This window comes from Homarus americanus, unplaced genomic scaffold (genome assembly GCF_018991925.1).
Source record: "Homarus americanus isolate GMGI-L3 unplaced genomic scaffold, GMGI_Hamer_2.0 scaffold46541, whole genome shotgun sequence".
Lineage (NCBI taxonomy): Eukaryota > Metazoa > Arthropoda > Malacostraca > Decapoda > Nephropidae > Homarus > Homarus americanus.
This window is the reverse complement of record NW_024730073.1, coordinates 1-16,899: the sequence shown is the minus strand read 5'-3', so window position 1 is coordinate 16,899 and position 16,899 is coordinate 1. Positions and strand designations below refer to the sequence as shown.

The following is a 16,899-nucleotide window of genomic DNA, read 5'->3' as shown; positions in this document are numbered from 1 at the left end:
GTATTGCTGGACGTATGCAATATGTATGACACTACCACCAAAGCTATAGGTCTCCACGTAGGGGACGCCTCTGGTAGGGCACCTGGGAAGGCCCCTGAGGGTACCGCCGCCCCTTGGGGCGTCACCGCCAATGGAAGGTCCCCTGGGGGCATGGGTGACCCTGAGGGGAGCCCCTGGGGGCATCGGTGCGCCTAAGAAGAGCCCCTGCTGACGACGTGACCCCTTGGCGGACCCCTGGGGGCGCCACCACACCTGAGAGCTCCCCTGAAGGCACCGATGCCCCTGAGGAGACCTGGGAGTATCGCTGCCCCAAAAAAGAGCCCCTGGGGGCGACGTTACCCCCTGGCAGTCCCCTGGGGGCGACGTTACCCCTTGGCGGTCCGCTGGAGGCGATGTTACCCCTTGGCGGTCCCCTGGGGGAAACGTTACGCCTTGGCGGTTCCCTGGGGGCGACGTTACGCCTTGGCAGGCCCCTAGGAGGGCGCCAGCACACCTAAGAGGTCCTCTGGGGGCACCGGTGCCTTTGCGAGGGATCCTATGGGCGCCACCGCACCTGGGAAGGCCCCTAGGTGCCCCACCGCCACTGGCAGAGCCCCTGGGGGCAGCGACACACCTGGGAGAGCCCCTAGGGCGACGCACCTGGTAGGGCAAATGGGAGGGACCCAGCGGGCACTATCACTGGATTGACAGTGGGGGCAGTTGTTTTTGCACATTTAGAACAATGGGATATATGAATAGATACTCCGCCCATCGCATTTCCAGTATCATCACACCATGAACAATGTAAAGGAGAATAAATATCCAACAGGAAAACATAAGTTGGGGTGTTGTGATGACTGACTGTTCTGTTCTCCTATTGGCTGTTTTTTGGATTTACATTTTAGTCCACCAATCACAGTTAAGTAAGGGATTGCTGGACGTATGCAATATGTACGACACTACCACCAAAAGCTATAGGTAGGGCACCTGGGAAGGCTCCTGAGGGTATCGCCACCCCTTGGGACGCTACCGCCTCTAGAAGGACCCTTGGGGGCATCGCTGCCCTTAAGAAGAGCGACAGTGGGCGACGTTACACCTTGACGGGCCCCTGGGGGTGCCACCACACCTGACAGCTCCCCTAGGGGCACCGGTGCCCCTGAGGAGAGCCCCTAGGGGCATCGCTGCCCAAAAGAAGAGCCCCTGGAGGCATCGCTACCCAAAAGAAGATCCCCTGGGGCAATCTTATCCCTTGGCCGGCCCCTGGGCGCGCCACCACACCTGAGAGGTCCCCTGGGGACACAGGTGCCCCTGAAAGGGACCCTGTGGGCGCCACCGCACCTGGGAAGGCCCCTGGGTGCGCCACCGCCCCTGGCAGGGCCCCTGGGATAGCCGCCACCCTTCCCAGGGCCCCTGGCGAAACTGACACCCATGGGACTGCCCCTAGGGCGACGCACCTGGTAGGGCAAATGGGAGGGCCCCAGGCATAACTGGGAGATATCATCATGTTGCATTTTACATCAATGAAGGAGAATAAATATCCAACAGGAAAACATAAGTTGTGGTGTTGTGCTGACTGACTGCTCTGTTCTCCTATTGGCTGATATTTGCATCTACATTCTAGTACACCAATCACAGTTAAGTAAGGGATTGCTGGACGTATGCAATATGCTAGACAGTACCACCAAAAGCTATAGGTCTCCAGTTAGGGAACGCCTGTGGTAGGGCACCTGGGAAGGCCCATGAGGGTAGCGCCGCCCCTTGGGGCGCCACCACCTCTGGAAGGTCCCCTGGGGGCACTGCTGACCCTGAGGGGAGCCCCTAGGGGCATCGCTGCCCATAAGAAGAGCCCCTGGGGGCGACGCTACCCCTTGGCGTGCCCATGGGCGCGCCACCACACCTGAGAGCTCCCCTGGGGGCACCAGTGCCCCTGAGGAGAGCCCCTGGGGGTGACGTTACCCATTGGCGGTCCCCTGGAGGTGACGTTACCCCTTGGCGGTCCCATGGGGGCAACGTTACCTCTTGGCGGGCACCTGTGGGAAACGTTACCCCTTGGAGGGCACCTGAGGGCGCCACCACACCTGAGAGGTCCCCTAGGGGCTCCGGTGCCCTTGAGAGGAAACCTGTGGTCGCCACCGCACCTGGGAAGGCCCCTGAGTGCGCCACCGCCCCTGGCAGGGCTCCTGGAATTGCCGACACCCTTGTCAGGGCCCCTGGGGTCGCCGACACCCCTGGGAGAGCCCCAAGATCGATGCACCTGGTAGGGCAAATGGGAGTGCCCCAGGGCGCACTATCACTGGATTGACCGTGGGGGCAGTTGTTTTTGCACATTTAGAACAATGGGAGATATGAATAAATACTCCGCCCATCGCATTTCCAGTATCATCACACCATGAACAATGTAAAGGAGAATAAATATCCAACAGGAAAACATAAGTTGGGGTGTTGTGCTGACTGACTGCTCTATTCTCCTATTGGCTGATATTTGCATTTCATTTTAGTCCACCAATCACAGTTAAGTAAGGTATTGCTGGACGTATGCAATATGGACGACACTACCCCCAAAAGCTATAGGTCTCCAGGTAGTGGGCGCCTTTGGTAGGGCCCCTGGGAAGGCCCCTAAGGGTACCGTCGCCCCTTGGGGCGCCACCGCCTATGGAAGGTCCCCTGGGGGCACCGCTAACCCTGACGAGAGCCCCTGGGGGCATCGATGCCCCTAAGAAGAGCCCCTGTGGGCGACATTACCCCTTGGCGGTCCCCTCTAGGTGAGGTTACCCCTTGGCGGTCCCCTGGGGGCGACGTTACCCCTTGGCCGGCGCCTGGAGGCGCAACCACACCTGAGAGGTCCCCTGGGGGCACCGGTGCCCCTGGGAGGGACCCTCTGGGGCCACCACACCTGGGAAGGACCCTGGGTGCGCCACCGCCCCAGGTAGGGCCCCTGGGAGCGCCGCCACCTTTGCCAGGTTCCCTGGGGCCACCAACACCCCTGTGAGAGCCCCTAAGAGTGACGCACCTGGTAAGGCAAATGGGAGGGCCCTAGGGCGCACTATCACTGGATTGACCGTGGGGGCAGTTGTTTTTGCACAATTAGAACAATGGGAGATATGAATAAATACTCCGCCCATCGCATTTCCAGTATCATCACACCATGAACAATGTAAAGGAGAATAAATATCCAACAGGAAAACATAAGTTAGGGTGTTGTGCTGACTGACTGCTCTGTTCTCCTATTGGTTAATATTTGCATTTACATTTTAGTCCACCAATCACAGTTAAGTAAGGGATTGCTGGACGTATCCAATACGTACGAAACTACGACCTAAAGCTATATGTCTCCAGGTAGTGGAGGCCTCTGGTAGCGCCCCTGGGAAGGCCCCCAAGGGTACCGTCGCCCCTTGGGGCGCCACTGCTTTTGGATGGTCCCCTGGGGGCACCGCTAACCCTGAGGAGAGCCCCTGGGGGCATCGCTGCCCATAAGGAGAGCCCTTGTGGGCGACGTTACCCCTTGGCGGGCCCCTAAGGGCGACGTTACCCCTTGGCCGGCGCCTGGGGGCGCTACGACACCTGAGAGGTCCCTTGGGGGCACCGGTGCCTCTGGGAGGGACATTGTGGGCGCCACCGCACCTGAGAAGGCCCCTGGATGCGCCACCGCCCCAGGTAGGGCCCCTGGGAGCGCCGCCACCCTTGCCAGGGACCCTGAGGGCACCGACACCCCTGTCAGAGCCCCTAAGAGCGACGCACCTGGTAGGGCACATGGGAGGGACCCAGGGGTCACTATCACTGGATTGACCGTGGGGGCAGTTGTTTTTGCACATTTAGAACAATGGGAGATATGAATAAATACTCCGCCCATCGCATTTCGAGTATCATCACACCATGAACAATGTAAAAGAGAATAAATATCCAACAGGAAAACATAAGTTGGGGTGTTGTGCTGACTGACTGCTCTGTTCTCCTATTGGCTGATATTTGCATTTACATTTTAGTCCACCAATCACAGTTAAGTAAGGGATTGCTGGACGTATGCAATATGTATGACACTACCACCAAAAGGTATCGGTCTCCAGGTAAGTGACGCCTCTGGTAGGGCCCCTGGGAAGGCCCCTGAGGGTACTGCCGGCCCTTTGGGTGCCACCTCCTCTGGAAGGTCCCCTGGGGGCATGGCTGACCCTGAGGGGAGCCCCTGGGGGCATCGCTGTCCCTAAGAAGAACCCTTGGGGGCGACGTTACCCCTTGGCGTACCCAGGGCGCGCCACCACACCTGAGGAGTTCTCTGGGGCACCAGTGCCCTGAGGAGAGCCCCTGGGGCATTACAGCAAAGAAGAGCCCTGGGGGCGACGTTACCCTAAGGTCCCCTGGGGTGACGTGTTACCCCTTGGCGGTCCCATGGGGGCAATGTTACCTCTTTGCGGGGCACCTGTGGGAACTACCCTGAGGGGCCCCTGGGGTGCCACTCATTAATCTGGAGAGGTCCCCTGGGGCTCCCAAAGTCCAGAAACCTGTGGTCGCCACCACACCTGGAAGGCCCCAGGCGCCCCACCCGCCTGGCAGGCTCCTGGGATTGCTGCCACCCTTGTAAGGGCCCCTGGCGGCACCGACACCCCTGGGAGAGCCGCTAAGGGCGACGCTTTTGGTAGGGCAAATGGGAGGGCCCTAGTGTGCACTATCACTGGATTGACCGTTGGGGCAGTTGTTTTTGCACATTTAGAACAATGGGAGATATGAAAAATACTACCTCCATCGCATTTCCAGTATCATCACGACATGAAAAATGTAAAGGAGAATAATTATCCAACAGGAAAACATAAGTTGGGGTGTTGTGCTGACTGACTACTCTGTTCTCCTATTGGCTGATATTTGCATTTACATTTTAGTCCACCAATCACAGTTAAGTAAGGGATTGCTGGACGTATGCAATACGTACGAAACTACGACCTAAAGCTATATGTCTCCAGGTAGTGGAGGCCTCTGGTAGGGCCCCTGGGAAGGCCTCCAAGGGTACCGTCGCCCCTTGGGTCGCCACTGCTTTTGGATGGTCCCCTGGGGGCACCGCTAACCCCGAGGAGAGCCCCTGGGGGCATCGCTGCCCATAAGGAGAGCCCTTGTGGGCGACGTTACCCCTTGGCGGGCCCCTAAGGGCGACGTTACCTTTTAGCCGGCGCCTGGGGGCGCTACCACACCTGAGAGGTCCCTTGGGGGGCACTGGTGCCTCTGGGAGGGACATTGTGGGCGCCACCGCACCTGAGAAGGCCCCTGGGTGCGCCACCGCCCCAGGTAGGGCCCCTGGGAGCGCCGCCACCCTTGCCAGGGACCCTGAGGGCACCGACACCCCTGTCAGAGCCCCTAAGAGCGACGCACCTGGTAGGGCACATGGGAGGGACCCAGGGGGCACTATCACTGGATTGACCGTGGGGGCAGTTGTTTTTGCACATTTTGAACAATGGGAGATATGAATAAATACTCCGCCCATCGCATTTCGAGTATCATCACACCATGAACAATGTAAAGGAGAATAAATATCCAACAGGAAACATAAGTTGGGGTGTTGTGCTGACTAACTGCTCTGTTCTCCTATTGGCTGATATTTGCATTTACATTTTAGTCCACCAATCACAGTTAAGTAAGGGATTGCTGGACGTATGCAATATGTACGACACTACGACCAAAAGCTGTAGGTTTCCAGGCAGGGGACGCCTCTTGTAGGGCCTCTGGGAAGGCCCCTGAAGGTACCGTCGCCCCTTGGGGCGCCACCGCCTCTGGCAGGTCCCCTGGGGGCACCGCTGACCCTGAGAGCCCCTGGGGTCCTCGCTGCTCCTAAGAAGAGCCCCTATGGGCGACGTTACCCCTTGGCGGTCCCCTGGGGTCACCGTTACCCCTTATCGGGCCCCTGGAGGCGGCGTTACCCCTTGGCAGGCCCTTGGGGGGGCCACCATACCTGAGAGAACCCCTAGGGGCACCACTGACCCTGAGGAGAGCCCATGGGGCCATCACTGCCCCAAAGAAGAGCCACTGAGGGCGACGTTACCCCTTGGCGGTCCCCTGGGGGCGACGTTACTCCTTGGCGGTCCCCTGGGGGCGACATTAGCCCTTGGCGGGCCTCTGTGGGCGCCACCACACCTGAGAGGTCCCCTGGGGGCACCGGTGCCTCTGGGAGGGACACTGTGGGCGCCACCACAACTGGGAATGCCCCTGGGTGCGCCACCGCCCCAAGTAGGGCCCCTGGGAGCGCCGCCACCCTTGCCAGGGACCCTGAGGGCACCGACACCCCTGTGAGAGTCCCTAAGAGCGACGCATCTGGTAGGGCACATGGGAGGGACCCAGGGGGCACTATCACTGGATTGACCGTGGGGGCAGTTGTTTTTGCACATTTAGAACAATGGGAGATATGAATAAATACTCCGCCCATCGCATTTCCAGTATCATCACACCATGAACAATGTAAAAGAGAATAAATATCCAACAGGAAAACATAAGTTGGGGTGTTGTGCTGACTGACTACTCTGTTCTCCTATTGGCTGATATTTGCATTTACATTTTAGTCACCAATCACAGTTAAGTAAGGGATTGCTGGACGTATGCAATATGTACGACACTACGACCAAAAGCTGCAGGTTTCCAGGCAGGGGACGCCTCTGGTAGGGCCTCTGGGAAGGCCCCTGAAGGTACCGTCGCCCCTTGGGGCGCCACCGCCTCTGGCAGGTCCCCTGGGGGCACCGCTGACCCTGAGAGCCCCTGAGGTCCTCGCTGCTCCAAAGAAGAGCCCCTATGGGCGACGTTACCCCTTGGCGGTCCCCTGGGGTCACCGTTACCCCTTGTCGGGCCCCTGGAGGCGGCGTTACCCCTTGGCAGGCCCTTGGGGGGGCCACCATACCTGAGAGAACCCCTAGGGGCACCACTTACCCTGAGGAGAGCCCCTGGGGCCATCACTGCCCCAAAGAAGAGCCACTGGGGGCGACGTTACCCCTTGGCGGTCCCCTGGGGGCGACATTAGCCCTTGGCGGGCCCCTGTGGGCGCCACCACACCTGAGAGGTCCCCTGGGGGCACCGGTGCCTCTGGGAGGGACACTGTGGGCGCCACCGCAACTGGGAAGGCCCCTGGGTGCGCCACCGCCCCAAGTAGGGCCCCTGGGAGCGCCGCCACCCTTGCCAGGGACCCTGAGGGCACCGACACCCCTGTGAGAGTCCCTAAAAGCGACGCATCTGGTAGGGCACATGGGAGGGACCCAGGGGGCACTATCATTGGATTGACCGTGGGGGCAGTTGTTTTTGCACATTTAGAACAATGGGAGATATGAATAAATACTCCGCCCATCGCATTTCCAGTATCATCACACCATGAACAATGTAAAAGAGAATAAATATCCAACAGGAAAACATAAGTTGGGGTGTTGTGCTGACTGACTACTCTGTTCTCCTATTGGCTGATATTTGCATTTATATTTTAGTCACCAATCACAGTTAAGTAAGGGATTGCTGGACGTATGCAATATGTACGACACTTCCAGCAAAAGCTATAGGTCTCCAGGTAAGGGACGCCTCTGGTAGGGCCCCTGAGAAGGCCCCTGAGGGTACCGCTGCCCCTTGGGGCGCCACCTGCTCTGGAAGGACCCCTGGAGGCACGGCTGACCGTGAGGGGAGACCCTGGGGGCATCGCTCTGCCCCTAAGAAGAGCTCCTGGGGGCGATGTTACCCCTTGGCGGGTCCCTGGGGGCGCCACCATACCTAAGAGATCGCCTGGGGGCACCGGTGACCCTGAGGAGAGCCCCTGGAGGCATAGCTGACCACAGAAGAGCGACTGGGGTCAACGTTACCCTTTGGCGTTCCCCTGGGGGCGACGTTAGCCCTTGGCGGGCTCCTGTGGGCGCCACAACACCTGAGAGGCCTTCTGGGGCCACCGGTGCCCCTGAGAGGGACCCTGTGGGTGCCACCGCACCTGGGAAGGCCCCTGGGTGCGCCACCGCCCCTAACAGGGCCCCTGGGAGCACCGACACCCTTTGCAGGGCCCCTGGAGGCACCGACATCCCTGGGAGAGCCCCTAGGGCGACGCACCTGGTAGGGTAAATGGGAGGGACCTAGGGGGCACTATCATTGAATTGACCGTGGGGGCAGTTGTTTTTGCACATTTAGAACAACGGGAGATATGAATAAATACTCCGCCCATCGCATTTCCAGTATCATCACACCATGAACAATGTAAAGGAGAATAAATATCCAACAGGAAAACATAAGTTGGGGTGTTGTGCTGACTGACTGCTCTGTTCTCCTATTGGCTGATATTTGCATTTACATTTTAGTCCACCAATCACAGTTAAGTAAGGTATTGCTGGACGTATGCAATATGTATGACACTACCACCAAAGCTATAGGTCTCCACGTAGGGGACGCCTCTGGTAGGGCACCTGGGAAGGCCCCTGAGGGTACCGCCGCCCCTTGGGGCGCCACCGCCTATGGAAGGTCCCCTGGGGGCACCGCTAACCCTGACGAGAGCCCCTGGGGGCATCGATGCCCCAAAGAAGAGCCCCTGTGGGCGACATTACCCCTTGGCGGTCCCCTCTGGGTGATGTTACCCCTTGGCGGTCCCCTGGGGGCGACGTTACCCCTTGGCCGGCGGCTGGAGGCGCAACCACACCTGAGAGGTCCCCTGGGGGCACCGGTGCCCCTGGGAGGGACCCTCTGGGGCCACCACACCTGGGAAGGACCCTGGGTGCGCCACCGCCCCAGGTAGGGCCCCTGGGAGCGCCGCCACCTTTGCCAGGTTCCCTGGGGGCACCGACACCCCTGTGAGAGCCCCTAAGAGTGACGCACCTGGTAAGGCAAATGGGAGGGCCCTAGGGCGCACTATCACTGGATTAACCGTGGGGGCAGTTGTTTTTGCACATTTAGAACAATGGAAGATATGAATAAATACTCCGCCCATCGCATTTCCAGTATCATCACACCATGAACAATGTAAAGGAGAATAAATATCCAACAGGAAAACATAAGTTAGGGTGTTGTGCTGACTGACTGCTCTGTTCTCCTATTGGTTGATATTTGCATTTACATTTTAGTCCACCAATCACAGTTAAGTAAGGGATTGCTGGACTTATGCAATACGTACGAAACTATGACCTAAAGCTATATGTCTCCAGGTAGTGGAGGCCTCTGGTAGGGCCCATGGGAAGGCCCCCAAGGGTACCGTCGCCCCTTGGGGCGCCACCGCCTAAGGAAGGTCCCCTGGGGGCACCGCTAACCCTGACGAAAGCCCCTGGGGGCATCGATGCCCCTAAGAAGAGCCCCTGTGGGCGACATTACCCCTTGGCGGTCCCCTCTGGGTGATGTTACCCCTTGGCGGTCCCCTGGGGGCGACGTTACCCCTTGGCCGGCGCCTGGTGGCGCAACCACACCTGAGAGGTCCCCTGGGGGCACCGGTGCCCCTGGGAGGGACCCTCTGGGGCCACCACACCTGGGAAGGACCCTGGGTGCGCCACCGCCCCAGGTAGGGCCCTTGGGAGCGCCGCCACCTTTGCCAGGTTCCCTGGGGCCACCAACACCCCTGTGAGAGCCCCTAAGAGTGACGCACCTGGTAAGGCAAATGGGAGGGCCCTAGGGCGCACTATCACTGGATTAACCGTGGGGGCAGTTGTTTTTGCACATTTAGAACAATGGGAGATATGAATAAATACTCCGCCCATCGCATTTCCAGTATCATCACACCATGAACAATGTAAAGGAGAATAAATATCCAACAGGCAAACATAAGTTAGGGTGTTGTGCTGACTAACTGCTATGTTCTCCTATTGGTTGATATTTGCATTTACATTTTAGTCCACCAATCACAGTTAAATAAGGGATTGCTGGACGTATGCAATACGTACGAAACTACGACCTAAAGCTGTATGTCTCCAGGTAGTGGAGGCCTCTGGTAGGGCCCCTGGGAAGGCCTCCAAGGGTACCGTCGCCCCTTGGGGCGCCACTGCTTTTGGATGGTCCCCTGGGGGCACCGCTAACCCTGAGGAGAGCCCCTGGGGGCATCGCTGCCCATAAGGAGAGCCCTTGTGGGCGACGTTACCCCTTGGCGGGCCCCTAAGGGCGACGTTACCTTTTGGCCGGCGCCTGGGGGCGCTACCACACCTGAGAGGTCCCTTGGGGGGCACTGGTGCCTCTGGGAGGGACATTGTGGGCGCCACCGCACCTGAGAAGGCCCCTGGGTGCGCCACCGCCCCAGGTAGGGCCCCTGGGAGCGCCGCCACCCATGCCAGGGACCCTGAGGGCACCGACACCCCTGTCAGAGCCCCTAAGAGCGACGCACCTGGTAGGGCACATGGGAGGGACCCAGGGGGCACTATCACTGGATTGACCGTGGGGGCAGTTGTTTTTGCACATTTAGAACAATGGGAGATATGAATAAATACTCCGCCCATCGCATTTCGAGTATCATCACACCATGAACAATGTAAAGGAGAATAAATATCCAACAGGAAAACATAAGTTGGGGTGTTGTGCTGCCTAACTGCTCTGTTCTCCTATTGGCTGATATTTGCATTTACATTTTAGTCCACCAATCACAGTTAAGTAAGGGATTGCTGGACGTATGCAATATGAACGACACTTCCAGCAAAAGCTATAGGTCTCCAGGTAAGGGACGCCTCTGGTAGGGCCCCTGAGAAGGCCCCTGAGGGTACCGCTGCCCCTTGGGGCGCCACCTGCTCTGGAAGGACCCCTGGAGGCACGGCTGACCGTGAGGGGAGAACCTGGGGGCATCGCTCTGCCCCTAAGAAGAGCTCCTGGGGCGATGTTACCCCTTGGCGGGCCCCTGGGGGCGCCACCATACCTAAGAGATCGCCTGGGGGCACCGGTGACCCTGAGGAGAGCCCCTGGAGGCATAGCTGACCACAGAAGAGCGATTGGGGGCGACGTTACCCTTTGGCGGTCCCCTGGGGGTGACGTTAGCCCTTGGCGGGCCCCTGTGGGCGCCACAACACCTGAGAGGCCTTCTGGGGCCACCGGTGCCCCTGGGAGGGACCCTGTGGGTGTCACCGCACCTGGGAAGGCCCCTGGGTGCGCCACCGCCCCTAACAGGGCCCCTGGGAGCACCGACACCCTTTGCAGGGCCCCTGGAGGCACCGACACCCCTGGGAGAGCCCCTAGGGCGACGCACCTGGTAGGGTAAATGGGAGGGACCTAGGGGGCACCATCATTGAATTGACCGTGGGGGCAGTTGTTTTTGCACATTTAGAACAATGGGAGATATGAATAAATACTCCGCCCATCGCATTTCCAGTATCATCACACCATGAACAATGTAAAGGAGAATAAATATCCAACAGGAAAACATAAGTTGGGGTGTTGTGCTGACTGACTGCTCTGTTCTCCTATTGGCTGATATTTGCATTTACATTTTAGTCCACCAATCACAGTTAAGTAAGGTATTGCTGGACGTATGCAATATGTATGACACTACCACCAAAGCTATAGGTCTCCACTTAGGGGACGCCTCTGGTAGGGCACCTGGGAAGGCCCCTGAGGGTAGCGCCGCCCCTTGGGGCGCCACCACCTCTGGAAGGTCCCCTGGGGGCACTGCTGACCCTGAAGGGAGCCCCTAGGGGCATCGCTGCCCATAAGAAGAGCCCCTGGGGGCGATGCTACCCCTTGGCGTGCCCATGGGCGCGCCACCACACTTGAGAGCTCCCCTGGGGGCACCAGTGCCCCTGAGGAGAGCCCCTGGGGGCATTGCTGCAGCAAAGAAGAGCCCCTGGGGGCGACGTTAACCCTTGGCGGTCCCCTGGGGGTGACGTTACCCCTTGGCGGTCCCATGGGGGCAACGTTACCTCTTGGCGGGCACCTGTGGGAAACGTTACCCCTTGGAGGGCCCCTGGGGGCGCCACCACACCTGAGAGGTCCCCTGGGGGCTCCGGTGCCCTTGCAAGGGAACCTGTGGTCGCCACCGCACCTGGGAAGGCCCCTGGGTGCGCCACCGCCCCTGGCAGGGCTCCTGGGATTGCCGCCACCCTTGTCAGGGCCCCTGGGGTCGCCGACACCCTTGGGAGAGCCCCAAGATCGATGCACCTGGTAGGGCAAATGGGAGTGCCCCAGGGCGCACTATCACTGGATTGACCGTGGGGGCAGTTGTTTTTGCACATTTAGAACAATGTGAGATATGAATAAATACTCCGCCCATCGCATTTCCAGTATCAATCACACCATGAACAATGTAAAGGAGAATAAATATCCAACAGGAAAACATAAGTTGGGGTGTTGTGCTGACTGACTACTCTGTTCTCCTATTGGCTGATATTTGCATTTACATTTTAGTCCACCAATCACAGTTAAGTAAGGGATTGCTGGACGTATGCAATACGTACGAAACTACGACCTAAAGCTAAATGTCTCCAGGTAGTGGAGGCCTCTGGTAGGGCCCCTGGGAAGGCCCCCAAGGGTACCGTCGCCCCTTGGGGCGCCACTGCTTTTGGATGGTCCCCTGGGGGCACCGCTGACCCTGAGGAGAGCCCCTGGGGGCATCGCTGCCCATAAGGAGAGCCCTTGTGGACGACGTTACCTCTTGGCGGGCCCCATGGGGCGACGTTACCCCTTGGCCGACGCCTGGGGGCGCTACCACACCTGAGAGGTCCCTTGGGGGCACCGGTGCCTCTGGGAGGGACATTGTGGGCGCCACCGCACCTGAGAAGGCCCCTGGGTGCGTCACCGCCCCAGGTAGGGCCCCTGGGAGCGCCGCCACCCTTGCCAGGGACCCTGAGGGCATCGACACCCCTATCAGAGCCCCTAAGAGCGACGCACCTGGTAGGGCACATGGGAGGGACCCAGGGGGCACTATCACTGGATTGACCATGGGGGCAGTTGTTTTTGCACATTTAGAACAATGGGAGATATGAATAAATACTCCGCCCATCGCATTTCCAGTATCATCACACCATGAACAATGTAAAGGAGAATAAATATCCAACAGGAAAACATAAGTTGGGGTGTTGTGCTGACTGACTACTCTGTTCTCCTATTGGCTGATATTTGCATTTACATTTTAGTCCACCAATCACAGTTAAGTAAGGGATTGCTGGACGTATGCAATACGTACGAAACTACGACCTAAAGCTATATGTCTCCAGGTAGTGGAGGCCTCTGGTAGGGCCCCTGGGAAGGCCCCCAAGGGTACCGTCGCCCCTTGGGGCGCCACTGCTTTTGGATGGTCCCCTGGGGGCACCGCTGACCCTGAGGAGAGCCCCTGGGGGCATCGCTGCCCATAAGGAGAGACCTTGTGGACGACGTTACCTCTTGGCGGGCCCCTGGGGGCGACGTTACCCCTTGGCCGACGCCTGGGGGCGCTACCACACCTGAGAGGTCCCTTGGGGGCACCGGTGCCTCTGGGAGGGACATTGTGGGCGCCACCGCACCTGAGAAGGCCCCTGGGTGCGTCACCGCCCCAGGTAGGGCCCCTGGGAGCGCCGCCACCCTTGCCAGGGACCCTGAGGGCATCGACACCCCTGTCAGAGCCCCTAAGAGCGACGCACCTGGTAGGGCACATAGGAGGGACCCAGGGGGCACTATCACTGGATTGACCGTGGGGGCAGTTGTTTTTGCACATTTAGAACAATGGGAGATATGAATAAATACTCCGCCCATCGCATTTCGAGTATCATCACACCATGAACAATGTAAAAGAGAATAAATATCCAACAGGAAAACATAAGTTGGGGTGTTGTGCTGACTGACTGCTCTGTTCTCCTATTGGCTAATATTTGCATTTACATTTTAGTCCACCAATCACAGTTATGTAAGGGATTGCTGGACGTATGCAATATGTACGACACTACGACCAAAAGCTGCAGGTTTCCCGGCAGGGGACGCCTCTGGTAGGGCCTCTGGGAAGGCCCCTGAAGGTACCGTCGCCCCTTGGGGCGCCACCGCCTCTGGCAGGTCCCCTGGGGGCACCGCTGACCCTGAGAGCCCCTGAGGTCCTCGCTGCTCCAAAGAAGAGCCCCTATGGGCGACGTTACCCCTTGGCGGTCCCCTGGGGTCACCGTTACCCCTTGTCGGGCCCCTGGAGGCGGCGTTACCCCTTGGCAGGCCCTTGGGGGGGCCACCATACCTGAGAGAACCCGTAGGGGCACCACTTACCCTGAGGAGAGCCCCTGGGGCCATCACTGCCCCAAAGAAGAGCCACTGGGGGCGACGTTACCCCTTGGCGGTCTCCTGGGGGCGACATTAGCCCTTGGCGGGCCCCTGTGGGCGCCACCACACCTGAGAGGTCCCCTGGGGGCACCGGTGCCTCTGGGAGGGACACTGTGGGCGCCACCGCAACTGGGAAGGCCCCTGGGTGCGCCACCGCCCCAAGTAGGGCCCCTGGGAGCGCCGCCACCCTTGCCAGGGACCCTGAGGGCACCGACACCCCTGTGAGAGTCCCTAAAAGCGACGCATCTGGTAGGGCACATGGGAGGAACCCAGGGGGCACTATCATTGGATTGACCGTGGGGGCAGTTGTTTTTGCACATTTAGAACAATGGGAGATATGAATAAATACTCCGCCCATCGCATTTCCAGTATCATCACACCATGAACAATGTAAAAGAGAATAAATATCCAACAGGAAAACATAAGTTGGGGTGTTGTGCTAACTGACTACTCTGTTCTCCTATTGGCTGATATTTGCATTTATATTTTAGTCACCAATCACAGTTAAGTAAGGGATTGCTGGACGTATGCAATATGTACGACACTTCCAGCAAAAGCTATAGGTCTCCAGGTAAGGGACGCCTCTGGTAGGGCCCCTGAGAAGGCCCCTGAGGGTACCGCTGCCCCTTGGGGCGCCACCTGCTCTGGAAGGACCCCTGGAGGCACGGCTGACCGTGAGGGGAGACCCTGGGGGCATCGCTCTGCCCCTAAGAAGAGCTCCTGGGGGCGATGTTACCCCTTGGCGGGTCCCTGGGGGCGCCACCATACCTAAGAGATCGCCTGGGGGCACCGGTGACCCTGAGGAGAGCCCCTGGAGGCATAGCTGACACAGAAGAGCGACTGGGGTCAACGTTACCCTTTGGCGTTCCCCTGGGGGCGACGTTAGCCCTTGGCGGGCTCCTGTGGGCGCCACAACACCTGAGAGGCCTTCTGGGGCCACCGGTGCCCCTGAGAGGGACCCTGTGGGAGCCACCGCACCTGGGAAGGCCCCTGGGTGCGCCACCGCCCCTAACAGGGCCCCTGGGAGCACCGACACCCTTTGCAGGGCCCCTGGAGGCACCGACATCCCTGGGAGAGCCCCTAGGGCGACGCACCTGGTAGGGTAAATGGGAGGGACCTAGGGGGCACTATCATTGAATTGACCGTAGGGGCAGTTGTTTTTGCACATTTAGAACAACGGGAGATATGAATAAATACTCCGCCCAAGCATTTCCAGTATCATCACACCATGAACAATGTAAAGGAGAATAAATATCCAACAGGAAAACATAAGTTGGGGTGTTGTGCTGACTGACTGCTCTGTTCTCCTATTGGCTGATATTTGCATTTACATTTTAGTCCACCTGTTATTGCTGGACGTATGCAATATGTATGACACTACCACCAAAGCTATAGGTCTCCACGTAGGGGACGCCTCTGGTAGGGCACCTGGGAAGGCCCCTGAGGGTACCGTCGCCCCTTGGGGCGCCACCGCCTATGGAAGGTCCCCTGGGGGCACCGCTAACCCTGACGAGAGCCCCTGGGGGCATCGATGCCCCAAAGAAGAGCCCCTGTGGGCGACATTACCCCTTGGCGGTCCCCTCTGGGTGATGTTACCCGTTGGCGGTCCCCTGGGGGCGACGTTACCCCTTGGCCGGCGGCTGGAGGCGCAACCACACCTGAGAGGTCCCCTGGGGGCACCGGTGCCCCTGGGAGGGACCCTCTGGGGCCACCACACCTGGGAAGGACCCTGGGTGCGCCACCGCCCCAGGTAGGGCCCCTGGGAGCGCCGCCACCTTTGCCAGGTTCCCTGGGGGCACCGACACCCCTGTGAGAGCCCCTAAGAGTGACGCACCTGGTAAGGCAAATGGGAGGGCCCTAGGGCGCACTATCACTGGATTAACCGTGGGGGCAGTTGTTTTTGCACATTTAGAACAATGGAAGATATGAATAAATACTCCGCCCATCGCATTTCCAGTATCATCACACCATGAACAATGTAAAGGAGAATAAATATCCAACAGGAAAACATAAGTTAGGGTGTTGTGCTGACTGACTGCTCTGTTCTCCTATTGGTTGATATTTGCATATACATTTTAGTCCACCAATCACAGTTAAGTAAGGGATTGCTGGACTTATGCAATACGTACGAAACTATGACCTAAAGCTATATGTCTCCAGGTAGTGGAGGCCTCTGGTAGGGCCCATGGGAAGGCCCCCAAGGGTACCGTCGCCCCTTGGGGCACCACCGCCTAAGGAAGGTCCCCTGGGGGCACCGCTAACCCTGACGAAAGCCCCTGGGGGCATCGATGCCCCTAAGAAGAGCCCCTGTGGGCGACATTACCCCTTGGCGGTCCCCTCTGGGTGATGTTACCCCTTGGCGGTCCCCTGGGGTCGACGTTACCCCTTGGCCGGCGCCTGGTGGCGCAACCACACCTGAGAGGTCCCCTGGGGGCACCGGTGCCCCTGGGAGGGACCCTCTGGGGCCACCACACCTGGGAAGGACCCTGGGTGCGCCACCGCCCCAGGTAGGGCCCCTGGGAGCGCCGCCACCTTTGCCAGGTTCCCTGGGGCCACCAACACCCCTGTGAGAGCCCCTAAGAGTGACGCACCTGGTAAGGCAAATGGGAGGGTCCTAGGGCGCACTATCACTGGATTAACCGTGGGGGCAGTTGTTTTTGCACATTTAGAACAATGGGAGATATGAATAAATACTCCGCCCATCGCATTTCCAGTATCATCACACCATGAACAATGTAAAGGAGACAAATATCCAAC

General features: G+C 58.8%; 2 protein-coding genes across 2 annotated transcripts; both read right to left on the bottom strand.

The window, feature by feature from the left end:
* Positions 1–82: 82 nt before the first annotated feature.
* LOC121866884 (basic salivary proline-rich protein 2-like) lies at positions 83–6,900 on the bottom strand (the record flags this gene model as incomplete). The annotated part of the gene is made up of 7 exons (XM_042366621.1): positions 6,698–6,900; positions 4,379–4,603; positions 3,509–3,717; positions 2,782–2,989; positions 1,936–2,233; positions 967–1,148; positions 83–595 (listed from the first exon to the last, which is right to left on the bottom strand). Coding segments are annotated over exons 1-7 (1,838 nt in total), but the record flags the coding sequence as incomplete, so codon positions are not given.
* A 2,304-nt stretch (positions 6,901–9,204) lies between these two features.
* On the bottom strand, positions 9,205–16,733 carry LOC121866885 (collagen alpha-1(I) chain-like; the record flags this gene model as incomplete). Its single annotated transcript, XM_042366622.1, has 10 exons — positions 9,205–9,538; positions 10,790–10,922; positions 11,544–11,710; positions 11,849–12,024; positions 12,515–12,753; positions 13,305–13,481; positions 14,089–14,193; positions 14,761–15,102; positions 15,648–15,782; positions 16,405–16,733. Coding segments are annotated over 10 exons (2,137 nt in total), but the record flags the coding sequence as incomplete, so codon positions are not given.
* Positions 16,734–16,899: the final 166 nt, after the last annotated feature.